Source organism: Trichomycterus rosablanca, chromosome 9 (genome assembly GCF_030014385.1).
Source record: "Trichomycterus rosablanca isolate fTriRos1 chromosome 9, fTriRos1.hap1, whole genome shotgun sequence".
Taxonomy (NCBI): domain Eukaryota; kingdom Metazoa; phylum Chordata; class Actinopteri; order Siluriformes; family Trichomycteridae; genus Trichomycterus; species Trichomycterus rosablanca.
Genome location: NC_085996.1, coordinates 14,068,707 through 14,085,245, shown reverse-complemented (window position 1 = coordinate 14,085,245; position 16,539 = coordinate 14,068,707). Strand labels below are relative to the sequence as shown.

At 43.4% G+C, this 16,539-nt stretch overlaps 1 protein-coding gene across 1 annotated transcript in view; it reads right to left on the bottom strand.

Moving 5' to 3' along the window:
* fig4a (FIG4 phosphoinositide 5-phosphatase a) overlaps positions 1-16,539 on the bottom strand; it is a 116,428-nt gene that overhangs the window by 29,890 nt on the left and 69,999 nt on the right. The window contains exons 17-20 of the mRNA XM_063001933.1: positions 6,254-6,392; positions 2,822-2,880; positions 1,112-1,259; positions 671-754 (exon numbers count right to left, since the gene is read on the bottom strand). Of these exons, the coding sequence (XP_062858003.1) occupies positions 671-754; positions 1,112-1,259; positions 2,822-2,880; positions 6,254-6,392 (430 nt within the window). The remainder of the gene's footprint in view (positions 1-670; positions 755-1,111; positions 1,260-2,821; positions 2,881-6,253; positions 6,393-16,539) is intronic.

The window sequence follows — 16,539 nt, the reverse complement described above, 5'->3', positions numbered from 1 at the left end:
TTATGGTGGGTTTTAGGACAAAGGGTAAGTGAGGCAAAGGCTGTGTTTGAATTAGCCTATTACATACTACAGTATATACTGAGTGCAGAATGTAGTATATAGTATATACTGAGTGCAGAATGTAGTATACAGTATATACTGAGTGTAGTATACAGTATATACTGAGTGCAGTATGTAGTATACAGTATATACTGAGTGCAGTATGTAGTATACAGTATATACTGAGTGCAGTATGTAGTATACAGTATATACTGAGTGCAATATGTAGTATACAGTATATACTGAGTGCAATATGTAGTACACAGTATATACTGAGTGCAGTATGTAGTATACAGTATATACTGAGTGCAGTATGTAGTATACAGTATATACTGAGTGCAATATGTAGTACACAGTATATACTGAGTGCAGAATGTAGTATACAGTATATACTGAGTGTAGTATACAGTATATACTGAGTGCAGTATGTAGTATACAGTATATACTGAGTGCAGTATGTAGTATACAGTATATACTGAGTGCAGTATGTAGTATACAGTATATACTGAGTGCAATATGTAGTACACAGTATATACTGAGTGCAGTATGTAGTATACAGTATATACTGAGTGCAGTATACAGTATATAGTAGTGCAGTATTTAGTAAACAGTATATAAAGTCTGTTCTTACCCCAGTACGGACTTGCCGGTCTCTTCAGGTTTACGCACTGTGAAAGGGCTGGGATCCAATCCTACACTCTTTGGCATGAACTCTCTAAGCAAAAGACAAAGAAAAAGTACAAAATCAGGAACAGTCAGCAAACTACCATTGGACGTTAGAACAAAAGTATATGGACATCTGACCATGGTCTTGTTGGACAACCAATTCTAAACCCAGGTGCTTTAATATGGCATGTTTGTGAACAGGAAAGCACCTGGCCCCAAAGTTGCATATCATTTACTTAAAATATTCGATTAAATAAAACTGCTAGTAAGTAGAACTTAGTAATTCAGAGGAGTGTCCACATACTTTTGGCCATACACTGTGTGCCCTTTAATACCTGCCAGATCCCAAAATGACATGAAAAAGTTGTAATAAAAAGACAAACACAGCATTCACAAATAAACTGACCTTGCAGAATTGGTCATGGCAATGCAGAATGTGTCGTCAAACGAGGTGAGCTCATATGGCTTGAAGAACTCGGTGTACGTGTCTGTTCTTTCCTCGTACCGATTCACCCGTTTCACCGCCACCTTCGTCCTATTCTTCTCACAAGAAACTGAAACCGAAAAGAAAAAATTTAATCTATCATTTATGTGTATTTGTAATGGGCCCACCAGCTGTGGAGATCGGTTTGGGACTACAGTTACAGAGTCATGTTAACCTGCCTTGCCATTTATGGCTAGCAAATGGGGCATGGAGGCGCAGACAATTTACGTTAGTATTTGTATCATGGTTTCTTCCTCACAGATTTGCAAGCTCCTCTGTTGGCAACGTGCTTTTTCTTAAAACCATAATGCTTTCTGCATGTTTAGATGCCGACACTCTTTATCTTTTACTGGGAACCCAGCTGGAACCATGTTTGGACCAATGCTGAGAACTGAGTGTGCAAGTTGGTTGGGTGAATTTATCCAAGCCCGGTTTATTTTAGGTTTCCTTTCTTTACTCTTTAGATTAGAGCTTTGGGCTATGAATCGAAAGGTTGCTATGCAGCCACTTTTGGGCCCTTGAGCAAGGCTTTAAACCCTGTCTGCTCTTGGGGCGCCATACAATAGCTGACTCTGAATTTTACTGTACTGTACACATGTCTTTGTATACACCTCCTTGTTTCTACACTCACTGTCCATTTTATCAGCTCCACTTACCTTATAGGAGCACTTTGTAGTTCTACAATTACTGACTGTAGTCCATCTGTTTCTCTGCATGCTTTGTTAGCCCCCTTTCATACTGTTCCTTAATGGTCAGAACTCTCCCAGGACCACTACAGAGCAGGTATTATTTGGGTGGTGGATCATTCTCAGCACTGCAGTGACACTGACATGGTGGTGGTGTGTTAGTGTGTGTTGTGCTGGTATGAGTGGATAAGACACAGCAACACTGATGGAGTTTAAACACCTCAATATCACTGCTGGACTGAGAATAGTCCACCAATCAAAAACATCCAGCCAACAGCCAAGGGCAATGGTAGCCTAGTGGTTAAGGTAATGGCCTAGTAACCAGAAGGTTGCCGGTTCAGGCCTCACCACTGCCAGGTTTCCACTGTTGGGCCCTTGAGCAAGGCCCTTAACCCCTTAACTTAGACTGTATACTGTCACAGTACTGTAAGTCGGATATATGCCGAAAATGTAAATGTAACAGTGAGCACTGATGAAGGTCTAGAAGATGACCAACTCAAACAGCAGCAATAGATGAGCGATCGTCTCTGACTTTATATCTACAAGGTGGACCAACTAGGTAGGAGCGTAGGACAGTGAGTGGACACGGTATTTAAAAACTCCAGCAGCACTGCTGTGTCTTATCCACTCATACCAGCACATGTCAGTGTCACTGCAGTGCTGAGAATGATCAACCGCCTAAATAATACCTGCTCTGTGGTGGTCCTGTGGAGGTCCTGACCATTAAAGAACAGGGTAAAATCAGGCTAAAAAGGTATGTAGAGAAATAGATGGAGTACAGTCAATAATTGTAGAACTACAAAGTGCTTTTATATGGTAAGTGGAGCTGATAAAATGGACAGTGAGTGTAGAAACAAGGAGGTGGTTTTAATGTTATGGCTGATCGGTCTATATATGACACATAAAGGCGTTCTTTATTTTGCCTTTAAAAATTCTGAAGAAATACCTTCATCAAAAGGAACAGGAAGGTAGGACAGCACTCCCTCCGTCCACCAAAAAGTGTAGCTGTGAATAAAACAAAAAACAATGCAACATTGTCATGACTTCATTACATTTTACATGTAATTGTACAATGTTTAACTCCACATTCCGGGCACTAACAATGTGACGGAGAAAAAATGGCTGTTATTTCATTTGTAGTAATCATTTTCTGTACATATTTACAAAGGCATAGTTTGTGACTTTGTGACAGGAACTAGGTTATGTTCTATTTTCCTTAACAATAGCTGACCCAACAGTTTGGAGTTTGCTCAATAAGACACTTCAGGCACAATACATTCATTAAGCCAGCTTCTTGAGCAACGTGGCCAATGAAGTCAATCACGGTCTCGCTAAAGAAATGGATGTGGGTCAGGGAGTCTTCTCTTTCATAGCTTGAATCATGAACATTCAAGGATGAGAAATAGAATAAAATTACAAAATTGCATAAGAGAAATGCATAGATCCTAACCAATTATATGTTTAATTAAATGTGTGTGACACTACAATGATAAATCCAGAGAAATAGAACATGTACCTGTAGTAAAAAAAAGAAATTTTTTGAACCTAATTCTCAATTTTCCATTTAGCGACAGATTCATACAGAGAATTAACTAGTTTGCTAGGTTCTCTGGTCTGGTTCCATGGTAAAAGTTTGGGTTGTAACTCGCCGGTGGATGGAGTAGCTGGGGTAATGTATGTTGCTCTCAAACACTCTTTGGTTTCTTCTTCAAGTCTGTCACTGTGTTCTTTAAGCTTGTCACTGGTGGATGGAGTAGCTGTCAGAGTTGCATTCAAGCGTTCTTTGGTTTCTTTTCAAGGCTGTTTCTATGTTCTCCATGTTTCCCCATAAGTGAAGTGGGTTCCCCTGTCTGACTCTCTGGTAAGCGTTTGGTTGTAACTCACTGGTGGATCGAGTAGCTGGAGGAGTTGCACTCAAATGCTCTATGGTTTCTTGATGATGGTTTCCTGATGATCACATGGAGTACAGTAAGTTCCCCTGTTTGGCTCTTTGGTGAGCATTTGGGTTGTAACTCACTGGTGGATGGAGTACCTGGCGGAGTTGCAAGAGGGTTTCTTCTTCTTGTTGCAAGAGGGTTTCTTCTTCTTGTTGCCTGGTGATCGCATGGAGTACAGTTGGTTCCCCGTTTGGTTCTCTAGTGAGCGTTTGGGTTGCAGCTCACTGGTGGATGGAGTACCTGGCAGAGTTGCTCTCAAGCGCTCTATGGTTTCTTCTCCTTGTTTCCTGGTGATCGCATGGAGTACAGTTGGTTCCCCGTCTGGTTCGCTCAGTGAACGTTTGGGTTGTAGCTCACTGGTGGATGGAGTACCTGGCACAGTGGCACTCAAGTGCTCTATGGTTTTTTCTCCCTGTTTCCTGGTGATCACATGGACTACAGTTGGTTCCCCGTCTGGTTCTCTAGTTAGCGTTTGGGTTGTAACTCACTGGTGGATGGAGTAGCTGGCAGAGTTGCATCCAAGCACTCTTTGGTTTCTTCTCCAAGGCTGTCCCTGTGTTCTTTATGTTTCCTACTAATTGCACTGTAAGTCATTGGTGGATAGAGTACCTGGCAGTGTTGCATTCAAGCGTTCTTTGGTTTCTTTTCCAAGGCTGTTTCTATGTTCTCCATGTTTCCCAATAATTGCACAGAGTGCTGTGGGTTTCCCTGTCTGGCTCTTTGGTGAGCATTTGGGTTGTAACTCACTGGTAGACAGAGTACCTGGCGGAGGTGCACTAAAGTGCTCTTTGGTTTCTTCTCCTTGTTTCCTGGTGAACGCATGGAGTACAATGGGTTCCCCTGTTTGGCTCTCTGGTAAGCGTTTGGGTTGTAACTCACTGGTGGATCGAGTAGCTGGAGGAGTTGCACTCAAATGCTCTATAGTTTCTTCTTCTTGTTGTTTCCTGATGATCACATGGAGTACAGTAAGTTCCCCTGTTTGGCTCTTTGGTGAGCATTTGGGTTGTAACTCACTGGTGGATGAAGTACCTGGTGGAGTTGCAAGAGGGTTTCTTTTTCTTGTTGCCTGATGATCACATGGAGTACAGTTGGTTCCCCGTCTGGTTCGCTCAGTGAACGTTTGGGTTGTAACTTACTGGTGGATCGAGTAGCTGGAGGAGTTGCACTCAAACGCTCTATAGGTTCTTGTTCTTGTGATGACATGGAGTACAAGAAGTTTCTCTGTTTGGCTCTTTGGTGAGCATTTAGGTTGAAATCTCACTGGTGGATGGAGTACCAGGCAAAGTTGCATTCAAACGCTCTTTGGTTTATTCTCCAAGGCTGTCCCTGTGTTGTTTATGCTTCCTGGTAAGTGCAGTGTGCAGTGGGTTCCTCTGTCTGACTCTCTGGTGAGCATTTACATTTACATTTTCAGCATTTAGCAGACGCTCTTATCCAAAGCGACTTACACAATGAGCAACTGAGGGGCCTTGCTCAGGGACCCAACAGTGGTAACTTGGTTGGTGGAAGTGGGGCTTGAACCGGCAACTTTCTGTTTACTAGTCCAGTACCTTAACCACTGAGCTATCACTGGCCCATTTAGGCGGAAACTTGCTGGTGGCCAAAGTACCTGGTGTTCTACGGTTTCTTCTCCTTGTTTCCTGGTGATCGCATGGTGTACAGTTGGTTCCCCATCTGGTTGTCTAGTCGGCATTTGGGTTGCAACTCACTGGTGGATGGAGTAGCTGGCAGAGTTGCACTCAAGCGCTCTTTGGTTTCTTCGCCAAGGCTGTCCCTGTGTTCTTTATGTTTCCTGCTAATTGCATTGTAAGTCATTGGTGGATGGAGTACCTGGCAGAGCTGCATTCAAGCATTCTTTGGTTTCCTCCAGAGTGATCGCATGGAGTACAGTGAGTTCCCCTGTCTGGCTCTCTGGTGAGCATTTGGGTTTCTTCTCAAGCGCTTGATGTTTCTTCTCTGAGACTCATCGTAATTTGTGAGTATACAATTAGTGACTGTAGCCCATCTGTTGATTTGTACACTTTCCACTCTTCTGTACTCCATTTGACCAGATGATACTTGGGCTGTGAACTATTCTTAGCACTGCAATGGCATGGTAGTGTGTTGTACTGATATGAGTATCAGGTGCAGCAGTATTGTTGGGATTTTTACGGTCTACGGTTAATATGGTTTATACTGTTTACTGGCCTCTTTATTAGAAACACATGGTGTGTTAATCTATCTATTATATTGGTAAAACTGGCCATAGTGGGTGGTCAAGAGGCACTATGCCAAGAAGAACCTTCCCTCCATTCGACATGGCCAATTGGTGTCAATTGTGCTGACCACGACCCTTGACATAAATGAGACTTGAGTCTGGGTCTCTGCAATGGTGGGCTGGTGTACCAGTCTATATGCCACCTGACTATGGATTTGACACACACATACACACACATACACACCTGCGCCTCTCTAGGGGAAGGGCCACGGTGTTGCTCTGGTGGAGGTAGAAGTCAGTAGGCAGTTCCCACAGGTGTTGCTTGGACTCAGAGGGCTGGTAGACCTGAAGAAATAGATTTATGGCATCCTGTCTATCTGCATCTACAGAAAGAAGAGAAACAGTACAGTAGGACATAAGACATCTGGGAAAAAAGAGATACTATATGGCCATAAGAATGTGGACACCTTCTTAATTATTGAGGATGGGTCGCTTTGCAGGACGATCCAACTCACAATGTACAAAAGATACACCTATCAGCCATAACATTAAAACCACCTCCTTGTTTCTACACTTACTGTCCATTTTATCAGCTCCACTTACCATATAGGAGCACTTTGTAGTTCTACAATTACTGACTGTAGTCCATCTATTTCTATCTCTACATACTTTTTTAGCCTGCTTTCACCCTGTTCTTCAATGGTCAGGACCACCACAGAGCAGGTATTATTTGGGTGGTGGGTCATTCTCAGCACTGCAGTGACACTGACATGGTGGGGGTGTGTTAGTGTATGTTGTGCTGGTGTGAGTTTTTAAATACTGTGTCCACTCACTGTCCACTCTATTAGACACTCCTACCTAGTTGGTCCACCTTGTAGATGTAAAGTCAGAGACGATCGCTCATCTATTGCTGCTGTTTGAGTTGGTCATCTTCTAGACCTTCATCAGTGGTCACAGGACGCTTGCCCACGGGGCGCTGTTGGCTGGATATTTTTGGTTGGTGGATTATTCTCAATCCAGCAGTGACAGTAAGGTGTTTAAAAACTCCAGCAGCGCTGCTGTGTCTGATCCACTCATACCAGCACAACACACACTAACACACCACCACCATGTCAGTGTCACTGCAGTGCTGAGAATGATCCACCACCCAAATAATACCTGCTCTGTAGTGGTCCTGGGAGAGTCCTGACCATTGAAGAACAGGGTGAAAGGGGGCTAACAAAGCATGCAGAGAAACAGATGGACTACACTCAGTAATTGTAGAACTACAAAGTGCTTCTATATGGTAAGTGGAGCTGATAAAATAGACAGTGAGTGTAGAAACAAGGAGGTGGCTTTATTGTTATGGCTGATCGGTGTAAAAAACCTGCTGGTAATGTTCTGGTATCAGATACCATCTTTGCAGGTCAGAGCTGTTTTGACAGCATATTAGGTGGCTGGCAGGTTACTTTAAAGCACTAACATTAGCGTATAAAGAAAAAAGCCAATCATCTTGGTTTCTACACTTTAATTTTAAGTGTGTTTGCCAATTTGCTAATTCATCTCTGTGCTAATTTTAGTAAACTCTAGACCATCTATTAAGGTAGAACTTTATAGATAGATTTGCGATATGAAATCAGTGTATAATCACTTCTCATTATATCTCACTGAGCTGAATCAAAGAAGAAATTGAACATGACTTGTTCCTATTTTTGATAAAGAGAGACACTTGGAAAAATAACAGGTAGGCGAAGTAGGTGAAGATGCTCAGGTTACAGTGACAGAAAACAGGCCACACAGTCTGGGGTGTTAGAAATCTTAGACTTGTTGTCCTGCTGTTTTTTAAGGGAACGTGTGGTACCCAGACTGTAGCACACAATGTTACCGGCAGGGGCAAATTTCAGATAAGTACATGCTAAACTTGACAGACCTAGTTCCTTACCTAGGTGTACAGACATGCTAGTACTAGAAAACAAGGAGACTGTTGGTTACATTCACGACAGGACAGGTAATTACTGGTTACACAAAATACATCAGTTCAAGTCTTTAATGTCAAATACGGTCATGGACAATTTTGTATCTTCAATTCACCTCACTCAACATGCAAACTCTACACAGAAAGAATCCAGATTCTTGACGATAACTTTGTCTCATTTGATCAATTAGTACAAAAATGTAATATCACAAGACCACATTTTTACAGATATTTACAGCTTTGAAACTTTGTAGCTTCCAGCTCGGACTGCTTTCCAGCACGCCCTCCCACTACTCTATTGCAGAGATGTTCACAAGTCACAAAATACGAGTCCAAGTTGAGTCACGAGTCTTTAGACTAGAGTCCGAGTCAAGTCACGAGTCAATATAATAACCTATATTGGAAATGTAGTGTAGAAATAAAATAATATGTAAGTTCAGATAAAAAACAACAACAGATTAGCGACTGTATTTTGCCGTTTAACTTAGTGCCTTTACTTTCCTAGGTACCAGTTAAAAGCTTAAACTGATGTTTTGTTTTCATTGAAAATCACGGCACAGCGGCCAAAATCCAAAACACAGCAAAAAATCCATAACTACTGCTTACCTTAGCTTATGTTCTTCTAGATGCTATAAAATTTATAAGCGTGTGTCCCATTAGGAATATAATCCGTTATTTTGTAAATGTGCTTATAATTAAAAACCTCCAAACTTTTCCCGGTTGTGAAGTAAAACACGAACTCGTTAGAAAGCCAATCAAGCGTTTCATTACACATCATCTGTGTGATGCTGAAAACTAAATACATGCAAATAACAGCATTTCTTACTAAATATTTAAATCAGAAGGTCTGATTGGTTCAGAAAGCGGTTCTTACAATCATTAGCGCCATTTCTGTTGGAGCGTTCCATTCACATTAGTTGTTCCTGTGAAGTGCACTACGTAGGGTATTCCACCATTTTAAGTGAGATTCCAATCCAAAGGTAATGAAAATGTTCAAATGAAGTGAACTTCAAACTGTGTAGGGAGTAGGGAGCGACGCTTCATCACTACGCCGGAAGCTGGCTGGAACATTCACCCATTGAGTGTGTTGGGGGTTAAAACGGCCAGAGCGTTATTAGAAAGCAGAAAATGACACGATCAGAATGATGTCGGATCATATACAGTGTATCACAAAAGTGAGTACACCCCTCACATTTCTGCAAATATTTCATTATATCTTTTCATGGGACAACACTATAGACATGAAACTTGGATATAACTTAGAGTAGTCAGTGTACAGCTTGTATAGCAGTGTAGATTTACTGTCTTCTGAAAATAACTCAACACACAGCCATTAATGTCTAAATAGCTGGCAACATAAGTGAGTACACCCCACAGTGAACATGTCCAAATTGTGCCCAAATGTGTCGTTGTCCCTCCCTGGTGTCATGTGTCAAGGTCCCAGGTGTAAATGGGGAGCAGGGCTGTTAAATTTGGTGTTTTGGGTACAATTCTCTCATACTGGCCACTGGATATTCAACATGGCACCTCATGGCAAAGAACTCTCTGAGGATGTGAGAAATAGAATTGTTGCTCTCCACAAAGATGGCCTGGGCTATAAGAAGATTGCTAACACCCTGAAACTGAGCTACAGCATGGTGGCCAAGGTCATACAGCGGTTTTCCAGGACAGGTTCCACTCGGAACAGGCTTCGCCAGGGTCGACCAAAGAAGTTGAGTCCACGTGTTCGGCGTCATATCCAGAGGTTGGCTTTAAAAAATAGACACATGAGTGCTGCCAGCATTGCTGCAGAGGTTGAAGACGTGGGAGGTCAGCCTGTCAGTGCTCAGACCATACGCCGCACACTGCATCAACTCGGTCTGCATGGTCGTCATCCCAGAAGGAAGCTGACGCACAAGAAAGCCCGCAAACAGTTTGCTGAAGACAAGCAGTCCAAGAACATGGATTACTGGAATGCCCTGTGGTCTGACGAGACCAAGATAAACTTGTTTGGCTCAGATGGTGTCCAGCATGTGTGGCGGCGCCCTGGTGAGAAGTACCAAGACAACTGTATCTTGCCTACAGTCAAGCATTGTGGTGGTAGCATCATGGTCTTGGGCTGCATGAGTGTTGCTGGCACTGGGGAGCTGCAGTTCATTGAGGGAAACATGAATTCCAACATGTACTGTGACATTCTGAAACAGAGCATGATCCCCTCCCTTCGAAAACTGGGCCTCATGGCAGTTTTCCAACAGGATAACGACCCCAAACACAACTCCAAGATGACAACTGCCTTGCTGAGGAAGCTGAAGGTAAAGGTGATGGACTAAACCCAATTGAGCACCTGTGGCGCATCCTCAAGTGGAAGGTGGAGGAGTTCAAGGTGTCTAACATCCACCAGCTCCGTGATGTCATCATGGAGGAGTGGAAGAGGATTCCAGTAGCAACCTGTGCAGCTCTGGTGAATTCCATGCCCAGGAGGGTTAAGGCAGTGCTGGATAATAATGGTGGTCACACAAAATATTGACACTTTGGGCACAATTTGGACATGTTCACTGTGGGGTGTACTCACTTATGTTGCCAGCCATTTAGACATTAATGGCTGTGTGTTGAGTTATTTTCAGAAGACAGTAAATCTACACTGCTATACAAGTTGTACACTGACTACTCTAAGTTATATCCAAGTTTCATGTCTATAGTGTTGTCCCATGAAAAGATATAATCAAATATTTGCAGAAATGTGAGGGGTGTACTCACTTTTGTGATACACTGTATATATATATATATATATATATATATATATATATATATATATATATATATATATATATATATATATATATATATTGTCACACGTAACTTATGTTGCCGACTTTTGTTGTCCACAAGTCATTTTTTGCGAGTCACGAGTCAAGTCCGAGTCATTTGAAACGAGTCAGAGTCGAGTCTGAAGTCGCTGTGTGTGCGACTTACGTGCGACTCGGACGAGTCACAGACTCGAGTCCCCATCTCTGCTCTATTGGACTCAGTTTTTACTGTAACCCCACCAATAAGAGAGCTATAAGTACAATTTATGACCTGCTTGACAAGATCTTCTTAGAGGCAAATGGGAATCAGATTTCAACCAAACTATATCAGGAGAAGTTTGGCACAATATAATACTGGGAATTTTCTCCTCATCCATATGTCTAAGACATGCGGTCATTCAGTTTAAGATTGTACATCAGCTACACTGGACTAAGGTCAGACTCTCTAAGATTAGACATACAGATCCTGCATGTGACAGATGCAGACAGGCCCCGGCCACGCTACTGCATATGTTTTGGACATGTCCAAAGCTCCATGTATTCTGGCGTACAATCTTTGAAACTTTCTCTAAAATATTTGGGAGAGTAATTGACCCATCCCTGTTTATTGCCCTGTTTGGTGTGGCACCAGAGAGTGGCACCATATTGTTTAAATGGAAGGACTCCGCTCCACCTACATATTGCCAGTGGTTTACAGAAATCACTAGTCATCTCAAACTAGAGAAGATTAGATACACTGTCCGGGGGTCCACCGGCAGGTGGGGGCTAACGGCACGACGGTATAATTAACATACAGTGTATCACAAAAGTGAGTACACCCCTCACATTTCTGCAGATATTTAAGTATATCTTTTCATGGGACAACACTGACAAAATGACACTTTGACACAATGAAAAGTAGTCTGTGTGCAGCTTATATAACAGTGTAAATTTATTCTTCCCTCAAAATAACTCAATATACAGCCATTAATGTCTAAACCACCGGCAACAAAATTGAGTACACCCCTAAGAGACTACACCCCTAAATGTCCAAATTGAGCACTGCTTGTAATTTTCCCTCCAAAATGTCATGTGATTTGTTAGTGTTACTAGGTCTCAGGTGTGCATAGGGAGCAGGTGTGTTCAATTTAGTAGTACAGCTCTCACACTCTCTCATACTGGTCACTGAAAGTTCCAACATGGCACCTCATGGCAAAGAACTCTCTGAGGATCTTAAAAGACGAATTGTTGCGCTACATGAAGATGGCCAAGGCTACAAGAAGATTGCCAACACCCTGAAACTGAGCTGCAGCACAGTGGACAAGATCATCCAGCGTTTTAAAAGAGCAGGGTCCACTCAGAACAGACCTCGCGTTGGTCGTCCAAAGAAGCAGAGTGCACGTGCTCAGCGTCACATCCAACTGCTGTTTTTGAAAGATAGGCGCAGGAGTGCTGTCAGCATTGCTGCAGAGATTGAAAAGGTGGGGGGTCAGCCGGTCAGTGCTCAGACCATACGCCGCACACTACATCAAATTGGTCTGCATGGCTGTCACCCCAGAAGGAAGCCTCTTCTGAAGTCTCTACACAAGAAAGCCCGCAAACAGTTTGCTGAAGACATGTCAACAAAGGACATGGATTACTGGAACCATGTCCTATGGTCTGATGAGACCAAGATTAATTTGTTTGGTTCAGATGGTCTCAAGCATGTGTGGCGGCAATCAGGTGAGGAGTACAAAGATAAGTGTGTCATGCCTACAGTCAAGCATGGTGGTGGGAATGCCATGGTCTGGGGCTGCATGAGTGCAGCAGGTGTTGGGGAGTTACATTTCATTGAGGGACACATGAACTCCAATATGTACTGTGAAATACTAAGCAGAGCATGATCCCCTCCCTCCGGAAACTGGGTCGCAGGGCAGTGTTCCAGCATGATAATGACCCCAAACACACCTCTAAGACGACCACTGCTTTATTGAAGAGGCTGAGGGTAAAGGTGATGGACTGGCCAAGCATGTCTCCAGACCTAAACCCAATAGAACATCTTTGGGGCATCCTCAAGCGGAAGGTGGAGGAGCACAAAGTCTCGAATATCCGCCAGCTCCGTGATGTCGTCATGGAGGAGTGGAAAAGCATTCCAGTGGCAACCTGTGAAGCTCTGGTAAACTCCATGCCCAGGAGAGTTAAGGCAGTTCTGGGAAATAATGGTGGCCACACAAAATATTGACACTTCAGGAACTTTCACTAAGGGGTGTACTCACTTTTGTTGCCGGTGGTTTAGACATTAATGGCTGTATATTGAGTTATTTTGAGGGAAGAATAAATTTACACTGTTATATAAGCTGCACACAGACTACTTTTCATTGTGTCAAAGTGTCATTTTGTCAGTGTTGTCCCATGAAAAGATATACTTAAATATCTGCAGAAATGTGAGGGGTGTACTCACTTTTGTGATACACTGTATGTAACTTTAATGTGATGGTATTTTCTGTTTTGATTTACTATATATACTGGCTGTGTTTTAGGTTTACATATTCACATATGTTTACATATGTTGCTGCGCAGCAAGAAGGTTCTGGGTTCGATTCCCAGGTTGTGCAGCCCAGGTCTTCTCTGTGTTTTTAGAAATATCACTATTTAGGACCAAACCATCATCTTATTAGAAAAGATAAAGATCCAATGATTCAGCCGCTCAGGTGGCGCAGCGGTAAAGTACGCTAGCGCACCAGAGTTGGGTTTCTGGATGCATCGTATCGAAACTCAGCTCTACCTTTCCGACTGGGTTGGGCGGCAGTATGAACAACGTTTGGCTGTTGTTCAGGGTTAGGGGTACAGTCGGATCATAGGTCCTCATAACTGGTACAACTGCGGCCCCTGCTGGTTGACTGACGGCGCCTGCACAGGGCTGAGGAATAACATTGAGGGGGGTGTGACGCTCCGTGCACAGTGTCTCTTGGTGTTTGAACTCGGCTCGTGCAGGTGAAAAATGCAGGCTGTACTGATTGCGTGCCGGAGGGGGCGCAAGTCAGTTGAGTGGCGTCCTCAGTCAGCGGCAAAAGGGTCGAATCAGTATAGAGGACACAATCAGGGTAATTGGACACGATTAGAATGGGGATAAAAGTTGGGGGGATAAAAGTGGGAAAAAATAGACAATTAAAAAAAATAATAATAAAAAAAAGATCCAATGATTCAGCCATCAGAAAGAGTTATCACGAGTGAACTAGAGTATCGAAAGAATGTGTTGGGGCACGGTGTTCATCCAAACATAATGAAAGAAATAATGCAGATGAGATTTGCTTCAAGGCCAATACTCTTCGTCTCAGAGAACCAAATCAATATATTACACTGTCGCTGCGCTGACGGCAACGTGAAGCCTCTTATTACTTTTTTAATTGGACTGAAAGGCAAAGAAATATTTTAATATGGAGGTTCGAGGGCCACCGATGAGCTCTGTAACCATGGCGAACAGACATGGGTTTGTTTCCATGGGAAACAACAAAACCCATAATGCAGAGAGGCCGTATCTAATGGTGCCAATCAGATTAGACTCATTGGCCACGGATTAATTAAAAAGACGAAATTGAGACCATCATAACATCAGCTATAAGATGTAGCGCTGGCATTGAATTGGCAGAATGTGCTCAAAGAGGCACGGACAAATGGGTCTCATTGCTGTTGTGTAATTACAATCTCTTTTCTGTCTGCAGTACAGCCAGAGACTATGTGTGCGTATTGCCCCCTGTAAATCCAGATAGTTTGGTGGGCTATTGGTTCCGCTCGTGTATTGCGTCCCTGGCTTGTTTTGGGGGTCCCATATTGTTCCGCTCTTTCAGAAAACTAAACTGTTGCAGATGGCTTGAGCAGCCTGTCATATTTTGACAGCTGTTCTCAGTTCTGCGCTATCCCTGTTCTATCCACTTTCTCCATTGAGGGCTGTGAATGTTCTTGTGTCTTTCGTTTGTTACTTTGTTTCTATTATTTTGGTCAAGTCCTCTTTTTGTTTGTAGCTTTTTAGCTGTAGTGTTGTTCTACCTTGATCAAGCATGCTGCACTTGGGTTCATTTTTTTTCCCCCTAATCTAGTCGTGTCCAATTACCCTGATCGGCGTCCTCTATACTGATTCGACCCTTCACCGCTGACTGAGGACGCCTCTCAACAACTGACATACGCCCCCTCCGGCACGTACAGTCAGTACAGACTGCATTTTTCACCTGCACGAGTCGAGTTCATACACTTGACGGGCACTGTGTATGGAGGGCCACACCCCCATCAGCATTATTCCTCAGCCATGTGCAGGCGCCATCAGTCAGCCAGCAGGGGCCGCAGTCGCACCAGTTATGAGGACCTATGATCCGACTTTTTTTACCCTCTAACCATGAACAACAGCCAATCGTTGTTCATGCTGCCGCTGAGATTCGATACAATGTATTCGAAACCCCTTCTCTGGTGCGCTAGCGTACGTTACCGCTGCACCACATGAGCGGCTCTTGGGTTCATTTTTCATTCTTGCAGGTGCAGGGCTTCACCTTGCACTTCATTCGTGAAGCTTGACCCACTTTTGATGACCAGTCAGGCGGGTTAAGAGCACATTTTGTGAGGTTTCTGGCCGAGCTGAGGAAGAAAAGAACCCACAACACATCACCCAAACTTGTGGTGGGAACATTTGGTTGTGAGGGTGGAAAGGTGGAAAGAAGCGGCGTCGACTTCTCTGGGCTCAAAGGCATCTAGGATGGACCATCACACAGTGAAAACATGTATTGTGGTCAGATGAATCAGCATTCCAGGTCTTTTTTTGGAAAAAAGGAGACAAAAATGACCATCCAGACTGTTATCAGCAACAAGTCCAAAAAGCCAGGGTCTGTCATGGTATGGGGCTGTGTCAGCGCCCTTGGCAAAGGTCATTTACACTTCTGTGATGGCAACATTAATGCAGAAAAAGTACATTGAGATCTTAGAGCAACATGTGCTGCCTTCAAGACGTCGTCTTTTCCAGGGACGTCCATGCATTTTTCAACAAGACAATGCAAAACCACATGCTGCACACATTACAAAGTCAGTCGGAAAGGCAGAGCTGAGATTCGGTACAATGTATTCGAAACCCCAACTCTGGTGCGCTAGCGTACGTTACCGCTGCGCCACCTGAACGGCTCTTGGGTTCATTTTTAATTCTTGCAGGTGCAGGGCTTCACCTTGCACTTCATTCGTGAAGCTTGACCCACTTTTGATGACCAGTCAGGCGGGTTAAGAGCATTTTTTGTGCGCTTTCTGGCCGAGCTGAGGAAGAACCCACAACACTTCACCCTTGTGGTGGGAACATTTGATTGTGGGAGTGGAAAGTAGACCCAAATTCCTGAAGAACACATGCAGCTAAAGATGGGCAGGTGATTCACATTTCAGCATGAATACTACCCTAAATACAGGAAATACAAAGGTAAAGCCCTGCCCAAAATCTGTGACTGAAAGTGATCAGTGCCTTAGAACATACCAGAATTTGATCAGTATTTCTCCCAGGCTGGTCATTTTCACTTCCCACGATTGTAATTTTCTCTCTGCTAGCACCACATCTGCTTTACTCACCTCTCATGCAGACGCCTTGACCAGACAGCAGTGGCTGCATTTGCAGCAGCAACAAGGAGCCCAGTCGACCTCCCTCCCTCAGACACATCCAACTGAGAGTTTAAGATCTCGGCATTGAATCAGTACACCACCTGCTATCCTAGTCTATCTTACAGCTGATGCCTTTTTTTCTTGTGACTTGAATATTATTGGATAGAATGTAAATAAAAATTTGGGGTTATAGGCGCCCAGGTGGTGCAG